Raw genomic sequence first — 22,297 nt, 5'->3', positions numbered from 1 at the left:
GGAAAAACTCCCTAGAAAGGCCAAAACCTTGTGAAGGGAGTAATAGGGATTGAGACCAAAAGGTTGATCAGTAGGAAAGAAGGTCAAATAAGTGAAAGCCTATCGATGCTGCTGAGGTTTGAGAAGGTTATGTCTGGGAAAATACAGGTAGGATTCCTTAGTTTCAATGTCAGAGAATTTGTCCCATCCCCATTGCAGCGTTCTAAATGCTAAAGAATGGGACATGTAGCTGTTCAATGTAAAGGAAAAGATGTGCCAAATGTGGAGGGTAACATGATTATGGTGAATGTGGGAGCAATGTGAAGGTGTTGTAATTGGGGGGGGGGGGGCATAGTGCAGCATTTGGTGGATGCCAGGAGCAGAGAGAGGCTCAGAGGTATAGAATTAGTCATGATGTCTGTTTCACCTGTCTTTGTGCTTGTCTCCATCCCCTTCAGGTGTCGCCCCATCTTCCCCATTATCCCCTGTGCATTTATACCTGTGTTCTCTGTTTGCCTGTTGCCAGTTCGTCTTGTCAAGCCTACCAGCGTGTTTTTTGTACTCCTGTTTTCTTGAGCCCCTGTTTCGTAGCTGTCCCGGTTTTGATCTTTCTGCCTGCCTTGATCCTGCCTGCCGTTCTGTACCTTTTGCCACTGCCCTGGATTACTGACCTCTGCCTGCCTCTGAGCCTGCCTGCCGTTCTGTACCTTAGGGACTCTGCCCTGGACTACCGACCCCTGCCTGCCCTTGACCTGTCCTTTGCCTGCCCCCTGTTTATATAATAATCGTCCATTATTTGAACTGTCTGCATCTGGGTCTTTTCCTGAGCCGTAATACCTGATGTATCGTATGCAGAGGCTGTAAGACAGATTGGTGGAACTACAGTGTGGAATGATGGAGCTTCCATGGCTGCTCCTGTTGTAAGTGGACCTAATGTCGGGCTGGTGTTAACAATATTACTTGGGTTGTGGAAAGCAGAAATGCCAGGTTGAAGGTTATTGTGGAGACCAGTGGTGGTCAGTGCCGTTTAAGATGAGGGAAGACCCCCCAAAAAATTTCATGAGCATGGCCTTATTTCTATTACGGCATATTGGATTCATATTTCATTAACCCAGTTCAATGTAAAAGCGATAAGTTTAGGCTACTACATGATTCTCAAATTTTCCCTATCATTAGTCTAACATTTGCAAACAAGTTTCTATTGGACAAATTCGGGTATGTTTATCCCTGTTTTGTTCCGTTTGCTTCCATTTAAGAAATGTTTTTCAACAGAATTGGAGGAATGAATACACCACTGATCACGTGTTAACACAGTTCACTTTCATAGCAGCCACGTTGTTTTACTTCTCGCATCTATGCACTCTCCTCCTCTCACCATGTCCCTTCACTTGTGGACTTCAATGCACAACACATCAGCTCTATGTGACCAGGCGAAAAAGCCAAACCTAGGCAAACCGCTACATACAGCTTACATCGTTGTCACCATATTAGCTAAAGTAACGTCATAGTCAGCATAGCTAATATAACTAACTTGTTAGTAAACCCGCTACAATCATGCAGTAATGTTAGTGTACAGTCTGTAAGGAGTTACACCGGCAGGCCCCGGTGGCAAAACATTAGTCAAACCAAAAGCTTACCTTGACTTGGAAGAGTTCCAGTGTTGTTGGAAAGTCATAGCCAGCTAGCTAACATAGCATCCCTGTTTGAGCAGGGTTTTTCAGTAGGCTAAACTAGCTAGCTGCATTTGCTAACTAAGTAAGTCAAGCTGAAAGTGAAAAAAAAGACACTTTATTTCTCTCTTGCTTCTCCTTCATTTTGGAATAAATTAAATTGTTCAACTACTGTCTTTCTCTCTCTTTGAGTCAACTACTCAACAACTTTTTACACACTGCAGTGCTAGCTAGCTGTAGTTTATGCTTTCAGTAGTAGATGTATTCTCTGATCCTTTGATTGGGTGGACAACATGTCAGTTCACGCTGCAAGAGCTCTGATAGGTTGGAGGACGTCCTCTGTAAGTTGTCATAATTACTGTGTAAGTCTATGGTATGGGGTGAGAACCATGAGCCTCCTAGGTTTTGTATTGAAGTCAATGTACCCAGAGGAGGACGGAAGCTGTCTGTTCTCCGGCTACACCATGGTGCTACCCTACTGAGTGCTGTTGAGGCTACTGTAGACCTTTGCAAAATAGTGTGGTTTAATTAATTATTTGGTGCCATGTGATTTATATTTAGGATAGTTTAATCTGAAAAGGATAACTTTTAAAATGTTTTACCATTTTTATTCCTCCCCTTCCTCCTCTGAGGAGCCTCCACTGAGACAGCAAAAGAGATATTGGGGTTAACAGATGGGCTCCCAAGTGGCACAGCGGTCTAAGGTGCTAGAGGCGTCACTACAGACCCTGGTTTGATTCTAGGCTGTATCACAACTGGCAGTGATTGGAAGTCCCATAGGGCGGCGCACAATTGGCCCAGCATCGTCTGGGTTTGGCTGGGGTAGGCCCGTCATTGTAAATAAGACTTGCCTAGTTAAATAAAAGTAAAACAAAAATGTTACTGTTGAAATGGTTGTTGACAATCATAAGGATGGCGTGTTTCAGCATGATGTAGATAAAGTTTAATGGGGTAGGTTTATTTTTTTTTTTAACCTTTTTATTTAACTAGGCAAGTCAGTTAAGAACAAATTCTTATTTACAATGGAGCCGAACCCATGCGACGCTCGGCCAATTGTTGGGGAGGGTCTTGAGGATGTGGTAGAAGTTAGTATGGATTAATTAAAAAATATATATATTTTCATGGTAGAACAGATTTGGGCAGATCATGATTGATCGTACTTTCCAGCACAATAGGTGGCGGCATGCACATAAACGATTGTTTGTGGACTGCAATGATCTCATAGAAGAAGAAGAATCTTTGTTCAAGTGGAATGGGAAGTATCGCGAGATCAGCGGGGCAGAAGGGGAAAGAGGAAGAGCGTAGCTAGTTAGCGAACAAGCTTTATATTCGTTAATATTGACATAACATCCGATTTATAAATCCAATTTTGTAATTATAAACATATGTTGAGTCTACGTATTAATCGAACTACTGTCACACTCGATTAGACTACACAATGGATTCAAAGTCAATCAATCGGTCTCCGAGAGAAGAAGGGGAGCTCGAAGACGGAGAGATCTGCGATGATGACACCGAGGAAAATGTGTTTGCGCAGCAGCAGGGTAAAAAGAGGCCTAGTAGCATGAATAACAGCAACTCCTCACGGAATACACGAAAATTGAAACAACCGGCCCGAAATGTACTACCTGTCGTGGGTAGCCAGCCTACAGATTTTCAACTTTTAATTCCATACAACCGCGGACCTCATTCGCACAGTTCCGGCTTTACCGCAAACCACAGACAGCAAGGCGGACCAAGTGGACCCGACCGGCCGCCACTGGGACCACGCTGTGACCAGAGCCCGCGTTCCAGTTTCTGGGAACGAAGTCACACAGCCCTGGATCGATTGAGGCACCGGGGGAAACTAGATGACGGTCGCGGGGATTGGGGACGAGGAGGCTGGGGAGACGGGTGTGGGGGAGGGAGAGAGGCTGGTAGGCCTCCCCCTGGTCGTTATGGGCCCGGGGAGAATCACAGTAACAAGAATGAATCTCCCTCGAGAAGCAAACGTATCCTTTGGCATTCATCTCACGACATCTATGTAATTGTAAAGTGTGATACATTTGTTAGGCTTTTACCTTAACATTGTAACTACACATTGTAACATTTGTTTGGCTGGTTGTAGCTTCTAGCCTTGAATAGGCCTTGATTTCAGTGTAGTCATATAGGCCTTCGATTTCAGTGTAGTCATAATGCATCTAACTAACAACAGATCTGCCATTTTGTAATGACTTTTGATCATTACACAGCATTCCCCTCCCTATCATCAAGGCTCAATTGATTAATACTTTTTTTTATTAATCAAAAACAAAATACCTAGTGTTATTGAGCTGGAAATGGGTTTTGGATTGAAATACATTTTTCTATTAGGGTCAAAGTCTGTAGCCTACCCATCTCATCAAACTCATAATCGTGCCTTTCCTTCACTCCCCGACCATAGAGAAGGTAATGCTGGGGAGGAATCAGGTAAGAAACCAACAGATGCACAACAACAATGTTGCCAAAATCGAGAATGGGCTTGACGAGAGTTTTGAGGACCTGCTCACCAAGTACAAGCAGATTCAGCTGGAGCTGGAATGTATTAGAAAAGAAGAGAACCTGGTTCTGAAGCCCAAAGACCTGCCTGCTCAGAACGAGTCTGAGGTCTCTGCAAGTATTCCCCAAACCGAGCCATTACTCGACGCTAACAGTATTCCCAATGAAGCCGCTGCAGAGGACCCGTCAGGCCCAGAGAAGATGGAGGAGAAAAGGGGTTTTCAGGCGTTCAATCTCAAACCTCTACGTCAGAAACTCCTCACTCCTGCAGAAATTGACGCGCTCAAAACAAAAACGGAAAAGAAAGACTCAGAGACGGAGGACAGTGACGTGGAAAAAGGTCAAGTTGAACCAGCTGCTATCCCGGCTGCTACTCCCAAAGGTGTGTAACAACCACTATATAACACAACACTGCAGCAATGTGGTAACAAACTGTGGCAACACCGTGAAGCAAATTTGACTCGACTATAATAAATAATGTATTGTTTTATTAGCCACAGTGTTAACACCCTGTGTGTGTTGTGTTCTGTCTTTTCAGGAGAGGAGGGAAAAGATGGTGTGGAGAAAGAGGCAGACAAAAAAGAGAGGGAGAAGGAAGCAAAAATATGTTGTGTTTGCTGTAGCAGGGAATCAGATTACCTGAAGAAAGAAGGTGAGAAGGATACAAAAGTCTGCTGTGTGTGCTGCAGCAAATCATCAGAGGACTCTACTAAATCCCCTGTCAAGGTATGAATCTATTTAAAAAAGGCAAAAACTTTTTCTACTTACCCAGAGTCAAGTGAACTTGTGGATACCATTTTTATGTCTCTGCATACAGTTTGAATTAAGTTGAAGTTAGTTTCTGGAGCCATTGCTAAGTAGCGTTAGTGCAATGACTGGAAGTCTATGGGATCAGCTAGCTGATTGTGCTAACGCTAGCAGATCTCATAGACTTCCAGTTATTGCGCTAAAACTAGTTAGTAATTCCAGAAACTAACTTCAACTTCCTTCAAACTACACACAGAGGTAGAAAAATGGTGTCTGTAGCTAGGTTTCCATCCAATTGGCGACAGATTTTCATGCGACTATTCTAAAATCCACATAAAGAAAATATGTTCATTTTCCCACCAGTAGTGTTTTCACCAAGCTTACTTGTTGCAGATAAAAATCAGTGTGTGATGACGTAGTACACACCAAATGTACTTTCTCGCTTAAGTTTTCATGTACTGAATAAAAATGTAAACTTCAATGTGTTTCCATCGCATTTTCAACTCTACCGATTGTTTTGTCACAAACATTTGCGTTAAATAGCAAATGTGTCTACTCTGGTCTTGGCACCTTTTGGTGGTGAATTATAATTAATTTAATCTGTAGCCTAATAAACTGCATGGTTTCCGAGATGTAGTGGGAGGGCCTCACGCCATATCATCGTCTGACTCCATGTTGACTTCGATAGGATGGTTATTATATCAATATTTGTGCATATAGGCGTTTCCACCGCCATTTCTAGCTAAATACATTTTACCGACGTAAATCCTACCATGTCGAACAAACAACTGATCTGTCGTGATTTTTTAAATTGGACCGACACTTCCTGTTTCCATTACAGCTGTCGTGATTTTTTTTATTTTTTATACAGTATGACTTTACTCGCATAAAAAACTGAGAATCGAAACGTGGTTAATGAGTTCATCTGACTCTAGGTACGTTTTTTTTTTGATAGCCAAAATCTCGAGCTATCCCCTTAAGGCATGGATCAAGAGTAAGTGATTCAAGGCACAAATATTAACTTGATGTGTGTTTGCAGCTCTTTTGAACGTTTGTCCAAATGTCCGCTGACACAATGTCTGAATTGTGTGTATGTCAAGTTAGAATCTGGGTTATCCGGCCCTCCTCTGTCTCTCTGCAGCCTGGAGTGAAGGGGAGTAATGAAGATGAGGACCTGTCTGAGCTGCAGCTGCGTCTCCTGGCCCTGCAGTCAGCCAGCAGGAAGTGGCAGCAGAAAGAACAGCAAGTGATGAAGGAGAGCAAAGATAAGATCACCAAGGCCAAGCCCTCCCAGGAGAAGACATCCAGCTCCTCCAGTGCCAAACCACCAGAGAGGGGCAGAGTCACCACCAGGTCTGCCTCTGCTGCCTCGGAGAAGGCCAAAGCTCTGGCCAACAAGCCCCAGGAGAAGACCAAGGCTGGGGCAAAGCCTCCAGCGGAGAAGGGCAAAGCTCCGGTTAAGGGGTATCCAGGGAGGAAGACAGTCAGCCCAGGTGAGAAGGGCCTTTCTGCTTATTCAGATCCAAACTGTCCTCTATGTTGGTACCAAGCGTTCCATCACAATGACATTCTGATTTTGGAAATATTGGTCACATCTTGGTTCTTGTGTATTTTAATAATGCATTTTATCTCTGTGAATATATATGTATTTTAGTGATGTAAAGTAAATGGGTTTTGATCCCCTAGGCTCAGCAGCAAAGCAGGCGTTCCGAAAGCAGCAGCTCAGGACGTGGAAGCTCCAACAGGAGAGAGACCAGGAGGAGCAGCGTAGACAGGAGGAGGAAGAACGCCGCCGGAGGGAGGAAGAGATCCGCAAGATCCGGGACCTTTCCAATCAGGACGAGCAGTACAACCGCTTCATGAAGCTGGTGGGCGGGTCTAAGCCGCCGCGCAACCGGAGCAAGGTAAGACGGACAGGGAGAGAAAGACCTTGCCCCACACCCAAGCCATTTCCTTTTAGGTTATCTGATTCCTTCAATTATATATGAACCTTTTTTAAACTGTATAGACTCTGCTTAACACCTGCAATGTGGTATGAGGGGTTCTTTCTCTTAACTCTATTGGAATAGAGCTCTCCTATATTACTGTCAGTAGCATGGACATGCAACATGATTGAAGAAGAGAAAATGTGAGAGACAGACAAATGACACATTTCAATCTCAGTCCAAGGACAGCGACCACACCAGGAAGTCTTCTGGTAAACAGGGATTGGACACCTCAGGGAACCTCTACCAGTACGACAACTACGACGAGGTTGCCATGGATACAGATAGTGAGACCAATTCCCCAGGTGAGCAACCAGCTCACCTGCCGATGCACTCACTGCACTATTGAACATATCTGAAGTGATTTTATAGAACGCATCCAACATGCTGAAAGGATTGTTTATAGCTAAGCACATGGCCATCAATCCAGGCCTCTTATTGCAATGTTTGACAGTTTTATTTCTACGGCTGAATCTGATTTGTCTAAAATTCAGTTATTTTCTCTTTCAGCGTCTTCTCCAGTACATGATCCATTTGAGGTCCCAGGATGCTTCAGTCATATGCCTATGCCTTTCCGTATGGATTCCCCCACTCAATGCAGAATGGTACGTTCCACCCCAAACTCTAAACAAGAACTGTTCTATGCATCTCTTATAGGGGTAACTAACAAGCTTCTTTCTTTCCAGGATTTGGGACAGCCACGCTTCCTGTCCGTCATTCCGTCTGCGCCCCCTCCACCCTTACCCCCAATGCCCCCACCCCCGGATGAGCTGGAGCCTCCCCCAAAGCCGCCTTTCGCTGACGAGGAAGAGGAAGAGGAGATGTTGCTCAGAGAGACCTGCCTCATGTCCATGGCCAACAAGAAGGTTCCACTGCCCGAGGTATAACACTAGATGGCTCCACAGGAGGACAAAGTGACATGCCTGTGTTATCTGTATAGTGTTAGGAGTAGAGGAGGGTTCCATTAGGTCCTAGTCATCCTCTGGAAAGTTAATTTGTCTCAACAGAAGATGCATATTTTTCACTCTTCTGTTAATTTACAAGTGTTAAACAATGTTCAAACTTATCTCGGTACCCTGCTATATCAGATGGGCAACTCAGTCATATCATTTTCCAGTTCTACAGCAGCACTTTGTCTTTGAACAGTGGACTTGGTGAATCTGGCTTTAAAAATGTATTTCTCCTCTGTAGGATATGACCCTTGACAGCAGCCCCCCCTCTCCCTCCCTCCTGGTCAGTCTGGTCCAACCAGTGCCCAGGAGCAACCCTAGTGTGGTCAGCCTCAACACGGCACCCCAGCCATGGAGCAACAAGTTCAGCCGAGGGCACCACCTTCCCAGGCTACCACTGATGGTAAGAATAATACCATAGGAGGAAATCAAAACATTGAGTGATGACCACATATCTGCCCTAGCCAGGCAAAGAAACCGTAGAGATCCAAATAGTTCACGTTCGTTAACGTCCTGAAGAGCTTTCACTCTTTCAACCACAATTTTCTGGAATAGAGTTCATTTGTTGACCTATATTCCAAACCGTTTCAAACACTCATTGAAATATGCAGAAAATGTCTGTGGATTTGTGAATGATTCTTCTCTGAATGGGAAAACTGTCTTGTCTTGCATGTGCTGAAAACATGTTTTAAAATATGCTATTTTGAAATATTTGAACTTCAAAGTCATATTTTCCAACAATGACATTCTACTTTTTTTTCAGCTGAACTGTGTAAAACAGGGCTTTGGAGGCCATGGGTATCTAGGTGCTCAGTAACTCCATGTAGTGTTGTCTTATGAGAACAATGAGTTGGCACTCACTCTGATACTGCCATAGGCAACACAGGTGGGCTCCCATAGACAGTACATTACAGCAGCACGTGTGCCCAATGACACCCGGCCTCAGCTATGTTCCCAGAGCGCTCTGGTTTCTCACCCATGTACAATAAGCTCACCTTAGACTGCATCCCAGGGCCCGTATTCACAAAGCTTCTCAGAGTAGGGGGGCTAATATAGGATACATTTAGCCTTTCAGATCATAATAAGACAGAGGTGACCTGATCCTAGATTGGCACTCCTATTTTGAGATTAATTGATTTTGAGTTGTGAAGTCGGTGCCCATTCATCACAATGGCCAATTCAAATCATACGTTTTATTGTTTCCCCAGCTCCCACGGCACAAGGCGGTGGTGGTACAACTGAACGGTTCAGACGACAGTGACTCAGACATGGAGGCCTGCAGCAGCTCTACACAGACACAGTCTGTCTTTGGAGGCCTGGAGTTCATGATCAAGGAGGCACGCAGGAACGCAGAGGTACGCACATGTGTGTGTCCCAACAGATTGGCCTCTGAGGACGACCTCTCAATTTATATATGAATGGCAGAATCCTAATTTGAGATGTGTAATAATTGTATGTGGTTAAAGGGTGATGGGCTGTAATGCTCTTTCTCTCTCAACTTCCAGGCAGCGAAACCCAAACCGACTTCAGGACCTGAGAAGGAGAACAAGCCAGGCAGAACGCCGGAGGCTCTATCTGAAGAGAAGAAGACGGAGTATCGGCTGCTCAAAGAAGAAATAGCCAGGTATATTTTTTTTTAAGAGAATGGTCTGACAAAGTGAGATATAGTTTTTCCACCCAAGCATTGTCTATGGATGGGAAATTCATTAACGATTAATTAAAATTCAGTGCAATATTAATGGCACCAAAGTGAGAGAGGATATTTCTTTAAAATGTCACTGATGGAACAGAGTGGACTACACTCACTGAAATCTAAACAATCTTTTTTGTTGTTGTCTGATGTAAGTAGGGAGAAGCAGAAGATTCTGAAGGACCACAGTCCAAGAGGTGTGCCCTCTCCTGCAGGCTCTGAGCCTGATGTGGACTTCGCTGCCAAGGCAGCGGTCGAGCTGCAGCTGACCGAGGCAGAGACTAGGCTGACCAAACACGGGTGAGGCCCTCAAACACCAGAAGGAAAAAAAACACCTAGATGAAGGCTGATGCCCAAACACAATGGTATATTAAGTAATTGTCTCACATTAGGGAATTACTTGGACTTATGGTTTTCCATCTCTCACTCTACCCCTCCTTTCAGGAATCTGCTCCTGAAGGATGAGGCCATCCTGAGGCAGCTCTTACAGCAGGAGCAGAAGAAGGAGGAGGCATTGAAGGCAGCTGAGGCCAAAGTGGCCAAGCTCAAAGAACAGCTCCTGGCCTCAGAGAAGATAGTCAGTGCCAACAAGACTCTCCTCAACAGACTCCAGGAACAGGTGGGAGTTAAGAGCCAGGAAGGAACCCAGAGGGAATGAAACTCAATGGGAATGAGCTGTGAAGTAAATTCCTAGCCGAGGTATTTGCGCCTGGGTGGCCATGTTTATAGCAATGAGTCGGATGGCTGAGGGTTTTAGTCAGTGGAAGCTGAATAATGGAATAGGAGTTGTTTCTCCTGGTAATGTTTGGGAAAATGCCAAGCTAAAGGAATGTCTGTAAAGGACAAGACATTTCATTCAGTTATTTTTTCCGTTGCCTTGGAAGTGTATATAGCAGGTGTGGTCATGCCAACACTCCTCCTTGGAGTGATACTGGGTGTGCAGGCTTTCACTCAACACCTGATTCAGTTAACCAAGGTTCTGATGAGATATGTGTGTATGTATATATCTCATTTGTTACCACCCTTTTAACATCTGCCATGTATGTTTCCACCCTGTAGGTTCATCGTGTTCAGAACCGCGTGTCAGTGAAGAAGAACCACAGCCTGAAGCTGGAGGAGGTGCTGGTCCAGGCCCAGGCTGCCGCAGGCAGAAAGCCAGGCGGTCAGAAACGACGCACGGCCATCAGCCACTCCTCGGTGAGCACCGTACCACACCTTACCGACCCACACTATACCATGCCAGGGCCCTTGTTGATTGATAAAGCACAGAAATGTGTTCAACAAGGACATGTCCACTAGGGAACATCATAAATTGCTTTGAAGCGGAAAATGACTCTTATTGGACTTATTGTTCTAACACTTCCTCTGTTTCAAAATGTATATTCCCATTTCCTTTCTACCAAACACCAACCAGCTGTAAGTAAAGGCCAGAGTTCTCTAAACCATCTGTCTGCCCACCCTCCATTCTTCAGCCTGTGAAACGTCTGTGTGTGGAAGTCTCCGTCGCTCCCCGCGGCTCAGAAAGGCACTTCGCCGACCTCCTTGCCCAGAAGCAGCGTCTGCAGCAGCTGGAGTCAGAATACGCCTTCAAGATCCAGAAACTAAAGGAGGCCCAGGCCCTCCACAACAGAGGGGCGGTCCCTGAACCCCCTCCACCCCAGGCCGCCTCCACCCCTCTCCCCAGGGCTCGTCACCCCAGCATTCCCCCCACCAGCCCCTTCCCCCTGCCCCAGCCCTCCCTGCATGACCTCACCCAGGATAAACTCACCCTGGTCAGCAGCGAAGACCCTACCGAGACGGAGGAGAGCGACTTGGAACCTGCCGCCACAGCCAGGCCCTCGGCCCGGAGTGTTCGTAGACGCTCCTTCAGAGAGACCGGCTCCTTCACCAAGCCTAAGCTGGACTCTGGTGGGACTGGGCTGGTCAAGGATAGTCCAGCCAAGCCAGTCAGGGTTAAAGCCTCGGGGCCCGGGGAGCTGTTCCTGGGGCTAGAGGTGGAGGCCCTGCAGAGGAGGGACCAGCAGCAGGCCAGGCTGGGAGAGCTGCTGCTGGGGGAACTACGGGCGCTAGGAGGCACTGTTGAGAAACCCCCTTCTGGGAAGGTAAACCATAATATATCACTTTAACTGGCCTCGCAAACACTGAATTCAAATTCCCTTTTGTTGTGGTTTAAAAAATGCTGTCTTGACAGTTTTCTTATTTGGTTGATATGTGCAGTTACTGTAGCATACAGCACACTTGTCGGGTCTAAAACTATGTTTTTCATCTATTCTGCATGGTTGAGAGACTGAAATGTTTGTGTTCATTACTTTGATGTGCAGGTGATATCGGAGGATGTGGACACCATGGCTGCCCAATCAGGCTGTGCCGAGCTGAAGCCTGTCCCGTTTGGACCGTATCGCAGCCCTCTCCTGGTCTTTAAGTCTTATCGGTAGGTGGCTGGTTCACTGCTAGGGTTGCTCCCAATTGCTCGTGCCAAGAACAACACCCTGCCATCAATCAAACCTTTCCATCTTGTCCCTTTCTTCAGGTTCAGTCCATACTTTCGGACCAAGGAGAAGTTATCACTCAGTTCTGTGTCTTACAGCAATGTTGTAGCGCCCAAAACGTGTTTCTGTCGCTTTGACCTCACGGGCACATGCAATGACGATGACTGCCAGTGGTAAGTCCTTCCTCCTAGTGTGTGTGTGTAAACAGGCATGTGAATATAGACTCATGTCTGTTTCATTATAACCAACCAACCTCTCCCTTTTGGGTGATCTGGTCTATGTTTCTAGGCAGCACATGAGAAACTGCGCTTTTGGTGGAAACCAGCTGTTCCAGGATATCCTATCGTACAACCTGGCCCTGATTGGCTGCTCTGAGAGCAGTACTACTGATGTCATCAATGTTGCCACAGGTAATAGAACCACACTGCCATCTGGCAATATTTAAATACCATTGAGCTTAGAATGTATCTTGGTGATTGATTTATTCCAAATAGTTCACTATTCCATGATAAATACATGAGGCTTTTACTGACAATGGTTGATTGGTTGTACTATTTTCAGAGAAGTATATAAAACAGCTGTTTGGGGCTAACAACGATCGCATGGGGATGGACCAGAAGGCTGTTCTACTCGTCAGCAAAGTGAACGAAAGCAAAAGACATGGTGAGATTTCCATACCATTCCTACACTATCCTTACACTCAGCAGTTAAGGTTGAACACACTATTGAGCAGTTGATGTCTTTTAGAAAATGTTCACGACTAGAACCCTTCTGCCTTGTTCAACTTGTGTTTTGTCTAGTCCCTCCCTTCACCACGTGTAAGGATCTCAGGAGGTGGAGGCCTCCGCCCGCTCACCAGGCTAGCCCAAACACAGGGGACGACAGCTGGGACGAGAGTAGAGACACTGGTCCAGTCAAATACGGTGAGAACTGGTTAGTCAGTAGGCTCATCTCCTAGCAACAAACCAGTCTTCCAAGCAGAATTACAGCTCATCTGAAGCGCGGTGTAGATAATGGTAGCAGCACTAACAGTGATTGCTTCTCTTCAGTTGTGCAGAACTGGAGATCTGACCTTAAACCTCTGCTGTTTGTCTGTTTCCTTCCCTGTCACAGACGGTTGTTCCAAGAGAAGTCTGTCTGTTGCCCTGGATGTGTGTGTGACCCCAGACGACAAGCGCTACTTCATTAGTGAAACTGACGACATATCTAACCTGGAGACCAGTGTCCTAGAGAGCCCCCGCAACGCACAGCTCTGGATCAAACTGGCCTTCAAGTACCTCAGCCAGAAAGAAGTGTAAGTGGATGCCCCTCAAATACAGACCCTCCGGAGTGTTAAGTTGTGTTTTTTTTAATCAGTTTTTAAAATCTAATTTTACTGCTTTTACAATTACTTGATGCGGAATAGAGTTCCATGTAGTCATGGCTCTGTGTGCCTCCCATAGTCTGTTCTGGGGACTGTGAAGAGACCTCTTGTGGCATGTCTTGTGGGGTATGCATGGGTGTCAGAGCTATGTGCTAATAGTTTAGACAGTCAGCTCGGTGCATTCAACATGTCAATACCTCTCATAAATACAAGTAGTGATGAAGTCAATCTCTCCTCCACTTTCAGCCAGGAGAGATTGACATGCATATATGATGTGATATGCAATATAATGTGTTATGTTGCTTCCTTGTAGGTCAGCGGCTGAGTGCCTGGACGCTTCGTTGAACACTCTGTCTCGGGCCCTGGAAGACAACCGGGACAACCCAGAGATCTGGTGCTATTACCTGTCTCTGTTCTCCCGCCGAGGGAAGAGGGATGAGGTGCAGGAGATGTGTGAGATGGCTGTGGAGCACGCCCCCGACTACCAGGTCTGGTGGAGTGTAAGTTCTCATGTCCAACCAAACCCTCTGTTGACCTACTGTGGGGCATTTCCTCTACAGGGCTTTGTGTGTCCATCTCTGAGGCCTGGCTGTAGAGCGCATAGTTCAGGACCTTTGGTTTCGCAGTCCTGATGGTTTTTATTTTCCTTGGACACTTGATGTTATTGATTGGCTGAAGATGACCGCTCACCTGGTCTCCCAGGTAGAAGTGAGTCCTTTGTTAAATAGCACAGAGGAATATCAGCAGGACTGGATGTAACCGCTGTCTTTTCCCCTTCCCTAGTACCTAACCACGGAGAGCTTGTTTGAGGGGAAGGACTATGTGTGTGGTCGTCTGCTGCAGTACCTGCTGGAATGTGTGGGGACTAGTGGTCTCTCTGAGAGGCTGTCCTTCCAGCTATTGGAGTCTCTACTCTACAGGGTCCAACTCAGTGTGTTCACAGGCCGGCTACAGAATGCCCTGGCCATCCTACAGGTAAGAGACTGCAAAAAAAGTCAGTCGTGAGCGCCACCAATATAGCTGCGTACATCAATATTCGGTTCCAAGCCATATGACACCTTACTGCTGCAATCAGGCCAAACAAACTCATACCTCTTAGATTAGCTACTGCTATACAAAATGCAAAAGGTTCCCAAGATGCTCAAGGGCGAACGATAACCTGTTCATTTCAGAATGCCTTGAAGTCAGTCACTGAGCGGTGCATTGCTGATTACCTGACCATAAGTGACCGTTGCCTGGTCTGGCTGTCCTTCATCCACCTGACGGAGTTTGACCGCCTGCCGGCCAGTCTGTACGACCCAGCTAACTCCAACCCCTCCAGGGTGGTCAGCATCGAGGCCTTCACCCTCCCTTGGAGAACACCTCTCGACGTCCGCACAGAGCCTGACACACTAATCGCTGTGTTCGAAGGTGAGCCGTCACCATCGACACGGGGTTCAGCTACACCCACATAGAAACTGACCATGCTTTTTCCAGGTTTCCTACTTAGTTTTTTCACACAATTATGTTGACTTTTTCCACAGTTGCTCATGGTAGTTTATAGGTTATTTGGACATAAAACTATTATGCTTCTAGTTGTGCTATTTCCGCTCAGTCACTAGGCTTCAGTTTTTCTGGCACAGTAGACTTGTAAATGTAGTGGACAGCTGAGAGAGAGAGGGGCATTGATGTCATACTGGTTTGTTCAACCCTTTAGATGCACTGCGTCAGTGCACAGACCAGACTCTGCCTCCCAGTGAGAGAACCCTGGCCTGTCTGCCTCTACACACTAACCTCATCACTACCTATAGCCTGCTGGGAAGGTAAGCTCAACGCTGGCTTTCTGCTAGCTGTGTGTTTGCGCGCCGAACCCAATAAAATCAGGCTTGTGTGTTTGGGCATGCTAGGTGTTAACCCTTTACATTTGTACACGTATACGCGATAAAAATGGCAGATCTGGGCACTAACAAGCGGCTAAATTGGAACGTAGTGGCTGTACAGTAACATGCTACAAATGATATCAGAGCTCAGTCTCTGTGCTTCACCGTTCTGAACTTGAGCACCGTACTCGACAAGAAGTTTCCCCCATCCCTCCGACTAATTGGGCAAATTTAGAAAATGTTTTTCTTGTCTGAGTGAGGGTAATGCTGTAAAAGAGGACTTCATGTATTTTGAAAGATAAGACGTTGAGGATTATAATAAATACTGATTTGATGTCATACAAGCAAGACAAACACCCATGAGTCCAAATGTGCACTTAACATTTCCAAATCATAAAACTCATGTCATATACAGTGTCAACGTTTATGATCACTATGTTTGATGTACAGTTAGGTTATGACGCCATGTCATCTTCTGAGTCGTTTTGAACAGAATAAGCGTGTTTATTGTGATGAACATTTGCCACGTCACACGCACCTGAATGAGCTCAGGACTCATTTCTTTGCGCACAAGAATTGCGATCTGTTTCTCTGAATTGCCTTGTGAAAGCCTAACACTGCAACATAGTATTTTATAACTTATAAAACTCATATTGGCGGTCTAAAGCGCTGCATCGCTACAGATCCTAGTTCGATATTGGGCTGTCGCAGCTGGCCGCGACTGAGAGACCCATGAGGCGACGCAGGGGAGGGTTTGGCCAGCCGGTATGTCCTTCTCCCATTGCGCACATGGACGCTGACACGGTCGCCAGGTGTACGGCATTTCCTCTGACACATTGGTGTGGCTGGCTTCTGGGTTAAGCGTGCTTTGTGTCAAGAAGCAGTGCGGCTTGGCGGGGTTGTGTTTTGGAGGACGCATGGCTCTCGACCTTCGCCTCTCCCGAGTCCGTACGGGAGTTGCAGCGATGGGACAAGATTAACTACCAATTGGATATGATGAAATTGGGGAGAAAAAATATAAATCATACTGGCTTTGAAACCACGCCCACCTGACCTAGATTGCGATTTACAGTGGCGCGTTTCTGGATTGCGTAAACGACAGTAATTGTGTGATGGCTTGTTCTAGTTCCTCAATGGCACGGCTAGGCAAGCTCATCAAAGCACCTTATAGTGTAATGACTCTTTGTCATAAGCGCATTGAAATTGCTTAGGAACTGTGAACACTTTGGAGAGGTGTGTGGCCACTTGTAGACACCAGTTAGTTCTCTCCATCAACCTTGTTATTTTTTTGTTGTGTTATGTTTCACCTACCCCACATTTTCCAGGAATATTCTTATGTTAATGAATGTATCCAGAATATTTTCTGATTTTGTTATCAACAAATGTGGCAAAAAGTGCATGCTTTTAAAATGCACATAAAATCAAGTGTTATGTTTGGATTCAGTCTTTTCAGCCAAACTGTGTACTCACCTTTTGGTCTAATCATTTTCCCAAATGCTCCAAACTGTTCTCTTTCAATTGCTCATATTTCTTCTGTAAGAAACATTTCAATTTACCACTATCCATATAGGCAAATTCCAACGAGTGTAAAAGGTTAGTGTGTGTGTGTGTTTTTGTGGTTGTCATAACTCTACTAATGTTTCTGCTAGTCTTAACTAAAACATAATAAAACTGACTTGCACCCTGTAGGTACGATGCAGGCCTGGAGCTGTGTGAGTCCCTGTTGGCACTGTGCCCGCATTCATGTGCCCTGTTGGATGCCCTGTCAGGCCTGTACGTGGGGAAGGGTGATGGAGAGCAGGGTGTTGGGGTGTGGCTACGGGCACTGTCCCAGTGTCCACACAACGCAGAGGTCTTCTACCACACCTGCAAGTTCCTCATGGCTCAGGTCAGTCTCCCTGTCAGTGGGCTGTCTGGAGCTCCTTTTTAATACAACTTTATGTAGCCATCCCCTTAGGGCCAGTTAAGCAAGGCATAGTCAATTTACATTTAACTGTCATTCTGTCATCTCAACTAACATTCTCCACAGGATTCACAGAAGATTTTTCAATTGACAAGAAATTTTACCGTACTATTTAAGAGCTGAATCCTTTCCATTTTTTGCTTGAATGTCTCATGTTGCTTGTACACAGTTACTAGCATGACCTAGCTAGCCTGTCTCATGTTGCTTGTACACAGTTACTAGCATGACCTAGCTAGCCTGTCTCATGTATCTCTGAACAGGAGAAGTCCAGGTGCATCGCTCCTCTGTTCCGGGGGTTCGTCCTGTCTTTCTGTGACGAGGAGAGAAGTGACCAGCAACCTGTGGATGTGCTACGGTTAGTCAGTTACTCCTCCAACTTAAGCAGAAATGAATGTTGTAACTCCTAAAACGTCAGAAACAACCTGACTTTTTGTAAACGAAGTTGCTTTCTTTCTCTAGTGGTATACGGTTGAATGTACCATGAATTAATGTGATCTCCACTTCTTTTCAAGGTACATCCTTGGTATTCCAACAGAGGACATCCTAAGAGGCCCAGTTATCAAAAAACAACTTAAAGAGCAGCTTAGCCACCAGATGCCTTACCTAAACCTCGTCCATTGGTAAGTATTGTGACATGCCGGCTGACCCTGCACTACACGGAAGCCCAGCTCTTATTCTTATATGGCAGTTCAATGCACCGTCGTTAACATTTATCGGTAACAGTTTACAATAAGGTTATAATTAGATTATTAAAAATGTAGAAATACAAGAAGACACGACGACAGTTGGGCTTCCTGATCATAATAATTTTTTACAGTGAGACAATATTTCATTTTTTGGTGTCTTGTCTTGCAGTCTGTGGCAGTGGGTGCACGGTAACGTTGGGGAGGCGATGGATGCATTTGAGAGAGCCCTCGGAGCCGTAATGCAGCTAGATGTTCTTCACAAGCTGTGGATAGAGTGAGTCTTGTCTTACAACAAGTTCTCAGCATGCGTCCATTGCATTCAGCCTCTCACCCACCATTGTCATCCATAAGGATAGTACTATCATCCCATGGGGTGAACGGGACACGTCTGAACAGAGTCAAGCCATACTTAACAAGCCAGATTGGAAGATCCTTATAGTAATTATAGCAGGCACATATAAAATAAAAGGGCCTCGAGGTAGTACAAGCTTTAATCAGGATGACAATCTAATCAGACCACAGTGTGGTTGGTTAGCAGCTATCCTCTGAGGGGCTGCCATAGGAATGTCATGTCCACACATCCAGGTGGGGGAGGGCCCAGAGACCTAACCCAACTAACAGTCTAACTGTTCTCTCTCCAGTTATCTCCTCTTTACCAGCAGTAAGCTAGCTGGGAGCCCATCCAACAGCAGAGAGCTCCGGGTGTTATCAGACCTGGTTCAGCGTTGTCTAGTAACTGTCCCGTCTAGGCTTGAGGTTCCGTTCAGCTCAGCCCAGTACTGGAACTGCTTCAGATTTCACAACAAGGTAGGTAACTGGGACATGTTCAGCAGGGAATAACATTGTGAACGTTCTGATAGAAATATACACAGTGTACAAAAAATATTTTCATGACATAGACTGACCAGGTGAATGCTATGATGTAAATGATCTCTTATTGATGTAACCTGTTAAATCCATTTCAGTCAGTGTAGGTGAAGGGGAGGAGACAGGTTAAAGAACGATTTGTAATCCTTGAGACAATTGAGACATGGATTGTATGTGTGCCATTCAGAGGGTGAATGGGCCAGACAAAAGTTTTAAGTGCCTTTGCACGGGGTATTGTAGTAGGTGCCAGGCGCACTGGTTTGAGTGTGTAAAGAACTGCAACGCTGCTGGGTTTTTCACACAACCGTTCCCCATGTGTATCATTAATGGTCCACCACCCAAAAGGACATCCAGCCAACTTGACACAACTGTGGGAAGCATTGGAGTCAACATAAGCCAGCATCCCTGTAGAACGCTTGACACCTTGTAGAGTTCATGCCCTGATGAATTGAGACTGTTTTAAGGGTAAAATGTGTGGTGCAACTCTATATTAGAAAGGTGTTCCTATTGTTTTGTACACTCAGTGTATAATGGTAGAACAAACATGCCTCTCTGAAATGTAAAATAAGCAATCATGTCTGCTCATTTCGATCTGCAAAGTTTGCCTATGGGTTGGTGGGATGAGCTATAGGAGGATATGCTCATTGTAATGACTAGAATTGAATGGTATCAAACATATGGAAACCACATCCGTTCCGTTGATTCCATTCCAGACATTACAATGAGCCTGTCCTATAGTCCCCCACCAGCTTCCACTGCCAGAAATCCACCTAACCCCTCAGATCCTATGTTTGTCAGGAATTGACAGTGTTTCACTTTCGTCGGTTAGTGGCATTGTTTGCGTCTTTAATTTAAACGTGTTCATATTTGCAAACCTCTGGACTTGTGCTCGTTCAGGTTGTCTCCCACTACCTGAGCTGTCTGCCTCATACCCAGCACCCTCATGTCCTGGAGAGACTACGATACACCATGCCCACCAATGCTGAACTTGCCCTGAGGTACGCAAAGCACTCGATAGACACAGCAGACAAACTAGGAGCCAATTGTAGCTAACTAGTTCTGCTTGCTTGGACATAGACAGAAGGTTATAGAGGTTGAAATCTATTCCCGTTGGAATGATGTTTTGGCGAATTGTTATTGTTAAACTGTAGCCTGCTGGGTTTATTAGTCACTGTTATGTCTGCAGTTATCTGTTTGTGGTATATGTTATAGTGTTATGGCTGGGTCTAATATTTCTTGTCTTGGGCCTGTAGTGTGCAGACGGTTTGATTTGTTGTTGTATAGGTTGCTGCATCAAGAATGGCAGGATGGAAACATAGAACATCTGAAATTCCAAGCCAGAATGTTGAGCAGTAGCGTTCCAAACTGTCTGGCCAACTGGAAAATGTAAGTCCAACTCTCTCCTCTTCGCTGAACAGCACTTGTGCTGCTGGTATGGCAACAAGGTGAATATTTTTTCTAGATGGATTCTCACTGTTCTTCTACTGCACTTATCAAATGCACTTTTTCACATACATATTGTGGCTTCTGTCCGACTTCAATCGCTGCTGCACAGGCAATTCCTGCTATTCAAGTGCTGACAGGCTTTTGTGCTGTGTGTTTTTCGGCAGAGTGATCGCTGTGGAGAGGGAACTGAAGGAGCGCTCCGAGGTGAGTTAGTAGGGGTAGGTGGGCAGGGGGGAATGAAAGAAGTGAGATGGGGCAGTGAGACGGTTGAGTAATAGACTGGTAAAGGAGTGGATGGATGAAGGTAATAGTTTAGGGAGAGGAATATTGACATGGAGGGAGAGAGGACTGTAAATCAGCAGGGGCTGGTTTGGATGGAAAGTAAATGATGCATGTTGGTCTGTTGATTCTGTGTTGCTGTCACAACCTCTTGTGTGTCGGTGTTTCACTTTGCATATTTACCTTGACCCAGCTGTCCCATGATCTTCCCTTCATTTTGTTGTAATCTATTTCTTCCCTACAGGCTATTATCAGTGTTCGCCACAATGTAATGTATGACAGTTAAAAGGCTTACATCTGACCACGGTGACAAAATGGAATGGTTGGATGTTGTTTGGTGTATTAGAGTAAAAACTATACTAGTCACTAAAACCACTGACCTTATTCCATGCTCTTTCTCCTGTTTTGTCCTTGTCCTCTGCTAAACTGACATGTGGCTCCCCCGTTTGGTGTTTTCCTTTGTTGTAGGTCCGGCTTCTTTATCAGCAAGCCCTGCAAAACCTTCCACTGTGTGCCACCCTATGGAAAGATGTAATTCCCCATTCAGTTACTATCTAACACACACACCTCAGCAAAAAAAAAAAGTTTCTACTTTTTTGTTCCACCTGGCAGATAATGCACGCATGTTCAACTACCCCCCTTCCCCTTCCCTCTCCTCTCTGTCCCTTTCCAGCGCCTGCTGTTTGAAGCTGCGGAGGGAGGTAAAACTGATAAACTGAGGAAACTTGTTGACAAGTGTCAAGAGGTGGGAGTGAGTCTAAGTGAGCCCCTAAATTTATGCTCGAGCAAAATGGAGGGAGAGGAGCACTGAGGATCAAAAAAACTAGATTCAATCTATCAGACCAGACCACTGCCTAGTTTAGCCAGATAGGGGCAGACTCTGCTGCTAGCTGTCTTAGCAGCCCTCCCGCAGTAGCACTCTCCCTGGGCGGTCGGGAGGTGTCCGCCCCTACGCAGGATGGTTGTTCGGTCATCCCTGAAGCCAATGAATGAACTCCCTCCTCCCTGTCCAAACTCTGGGCCACGCACTCAGGGTTCTATCACCTAACATCATGTACGTAAGTATAGACCTGCTAACTAAGTGACATCTTTGCTGTTCTGTTTTTAATTTACATATTTTTTTTCTCGTACTGTCAATTTTAATTTGGCTTTTATTTGTACCTTTATGTACGGGGTTGGAGGAGTTGAGACTATGACATCCTGACAGGGATGTTGACATACGTCTGTCTTGAGTGTTTTTTAAAGGATGTTTTCCCCAATAGTAACGCTCGCTGCTGCTATCTACAGTATGTGTAACTTTTTGTTTTCCAGTGTCTTCCAAGGGAAGAGATAAATGACTAGTTTATTTCGATATTTGTTTTAAGTGATAAAAAAAAAAAAGTAACCACATGAAAATGAAATGGCCAGCCATGGTGACAACAAAATGGCTGCCTGCATAAGTATTTCTATTTGGCCTCTATCATCACTGACACGTTTATTTTTGAGACTGCCAGCCACAGACTGCTGAATGCTGTGATCTCCTCTCCGCCAGTTGACCAGCGGGGAAGATCCTTTAAACGCATCACTAGGCGATGATAGTCAAACATTTATTAGTTTAAATGTTCTCATGTGCAATTTTGTTTTTGTAAAAAATATATTATAATGGTTAAGAGTATTTGAGGAGGAGCCAAGGATGAAAGTATTTCAACTGTTTTTGTATGTTGAAATTGAATGTGTTTATATTAAATTATTTTCTAATTTATTCTGTTCTGTCTTCATTTGCTTTGTAAGATTTGGTTGGGTTTGGGCAAAGAGGGAACCTTCTCAA

General features: G+C 45.3%; 1 protein-coding gene across 3 annotated transcripts; it reads left to right on the top strand.

The window, feature by feature from the left end:
- Window positions 1–2,864: 2,864 nt before the first annotated feature.
- LOC139584376 (zinc finger C3H1 domain-containing protein-like) lies at window positions 2,865–22,229 on the top strand. Of its 3 annotated transcripts, none has more exons than XM_071416128.1 (35): window positions 2,865–3,640; window positions 4,072–4,548; window positions 4,705–4,892; window positions 6,055–6,406; window positions 6,600–6,817; window positions 7,077–7,185; window positions 7,409–7,503; window positions 7,585–7,779; window positions 8,090–8,251; window positions 9,057–9,203; window positions 9,354–9,472; window positions 9,695–9,838; window positions 9,983–10,157; window positions 10,598–10,735; window positions 11,011–11,640; window positions 11,860–11,969; window positions 12,069–12,200; window positions 12,316–12,437; window positions 12,589–12,690; window positions 12,828–12,950; window positions 13,141–13,321; window positions 13,704–13,890; window positions 14,174–14,365; window positions 14,563–14,800; window positions 15,087–15,192; window positions 16,939–17,137; window positions 17,473–17,567; window positions 17,725–17,832; window positions 18,068–18,172; window positions 18,540–18,705; window positions 19,663–19,763; window positions 20,050–20,151; window positions 20,376–20,415; window positions 20,959–21,021; window positions 21,164–22,229. In XM_071416128.1, exons 1-35 carry the CDS (start codon window positions 3,088–3,090, stop codon window positions 21,299–21,301), a joined length of 6,312 nt encoding a protein of 2,103 aa, XP_071272229.1. In that variant the 5' UTR covers window positions 2,865–3,087; the 3' UTR covers window positions 21,302–22,229. The 3 variants fall into 3 exon arrangements, with proteins under 3 accessions (XP_071272229.1, XP_071272228.1, XP_071272227.1); XM_071416127.1 differs by having other exon boundaries at window positions 7,077–7,203; window positions 9,698–9,838; XM_071416126.1 differs by having other exon boundaries at window positions 7,077–7,203.
- The last annotated feature ends 68 nt before the right edge of the window (window positions 22,230–22,297 follow it).

Source organism: Salvelinus alpinus, chromosome 9 (assembly GCF_045679555.1).
Source record: "Salvelinus alpinus chromosome 9, SLU_Salpinus.1, whole genome shotgun sequence".
Classification (NCBI taxonomy): Eukaryota; Metazoa; Chordata; class Actinopteri; order Salmoniformes; family Salmonidae; genus Salvelinus; species Salvelinus alpinus.
The sequence above is the reverse complement of the archived record's forward strand: the minus strand, read 5'-3'. Positions and strand labels throughout refer to the sequence as shown.

Bases quoted from the DNA above. Each gene is read 5' to 3' on its own strand.
- LOC139584376 (XM_071416126.1), top strand. From the start codon at position 3,088: ATGGATTCAAAGTCAATCAATCGGTCTCCGAGAGAAGAAGGGGAGCTC. The intron at 9,839-9,982 runs GTGAGGCCCTCA...CCCTCCTTTCAG, and splicing joins ACTAGGCTGACCAAACACGG to GAATCTGCTCCTGAAGGATG. The intron at 10,158-10,597 runs GTGGGAGTTAAG...TCCACCCTGTAG, and splicing joins TCAACAGACTCCAGGAACAG to GTTCATCGTGTTCAGAACCG.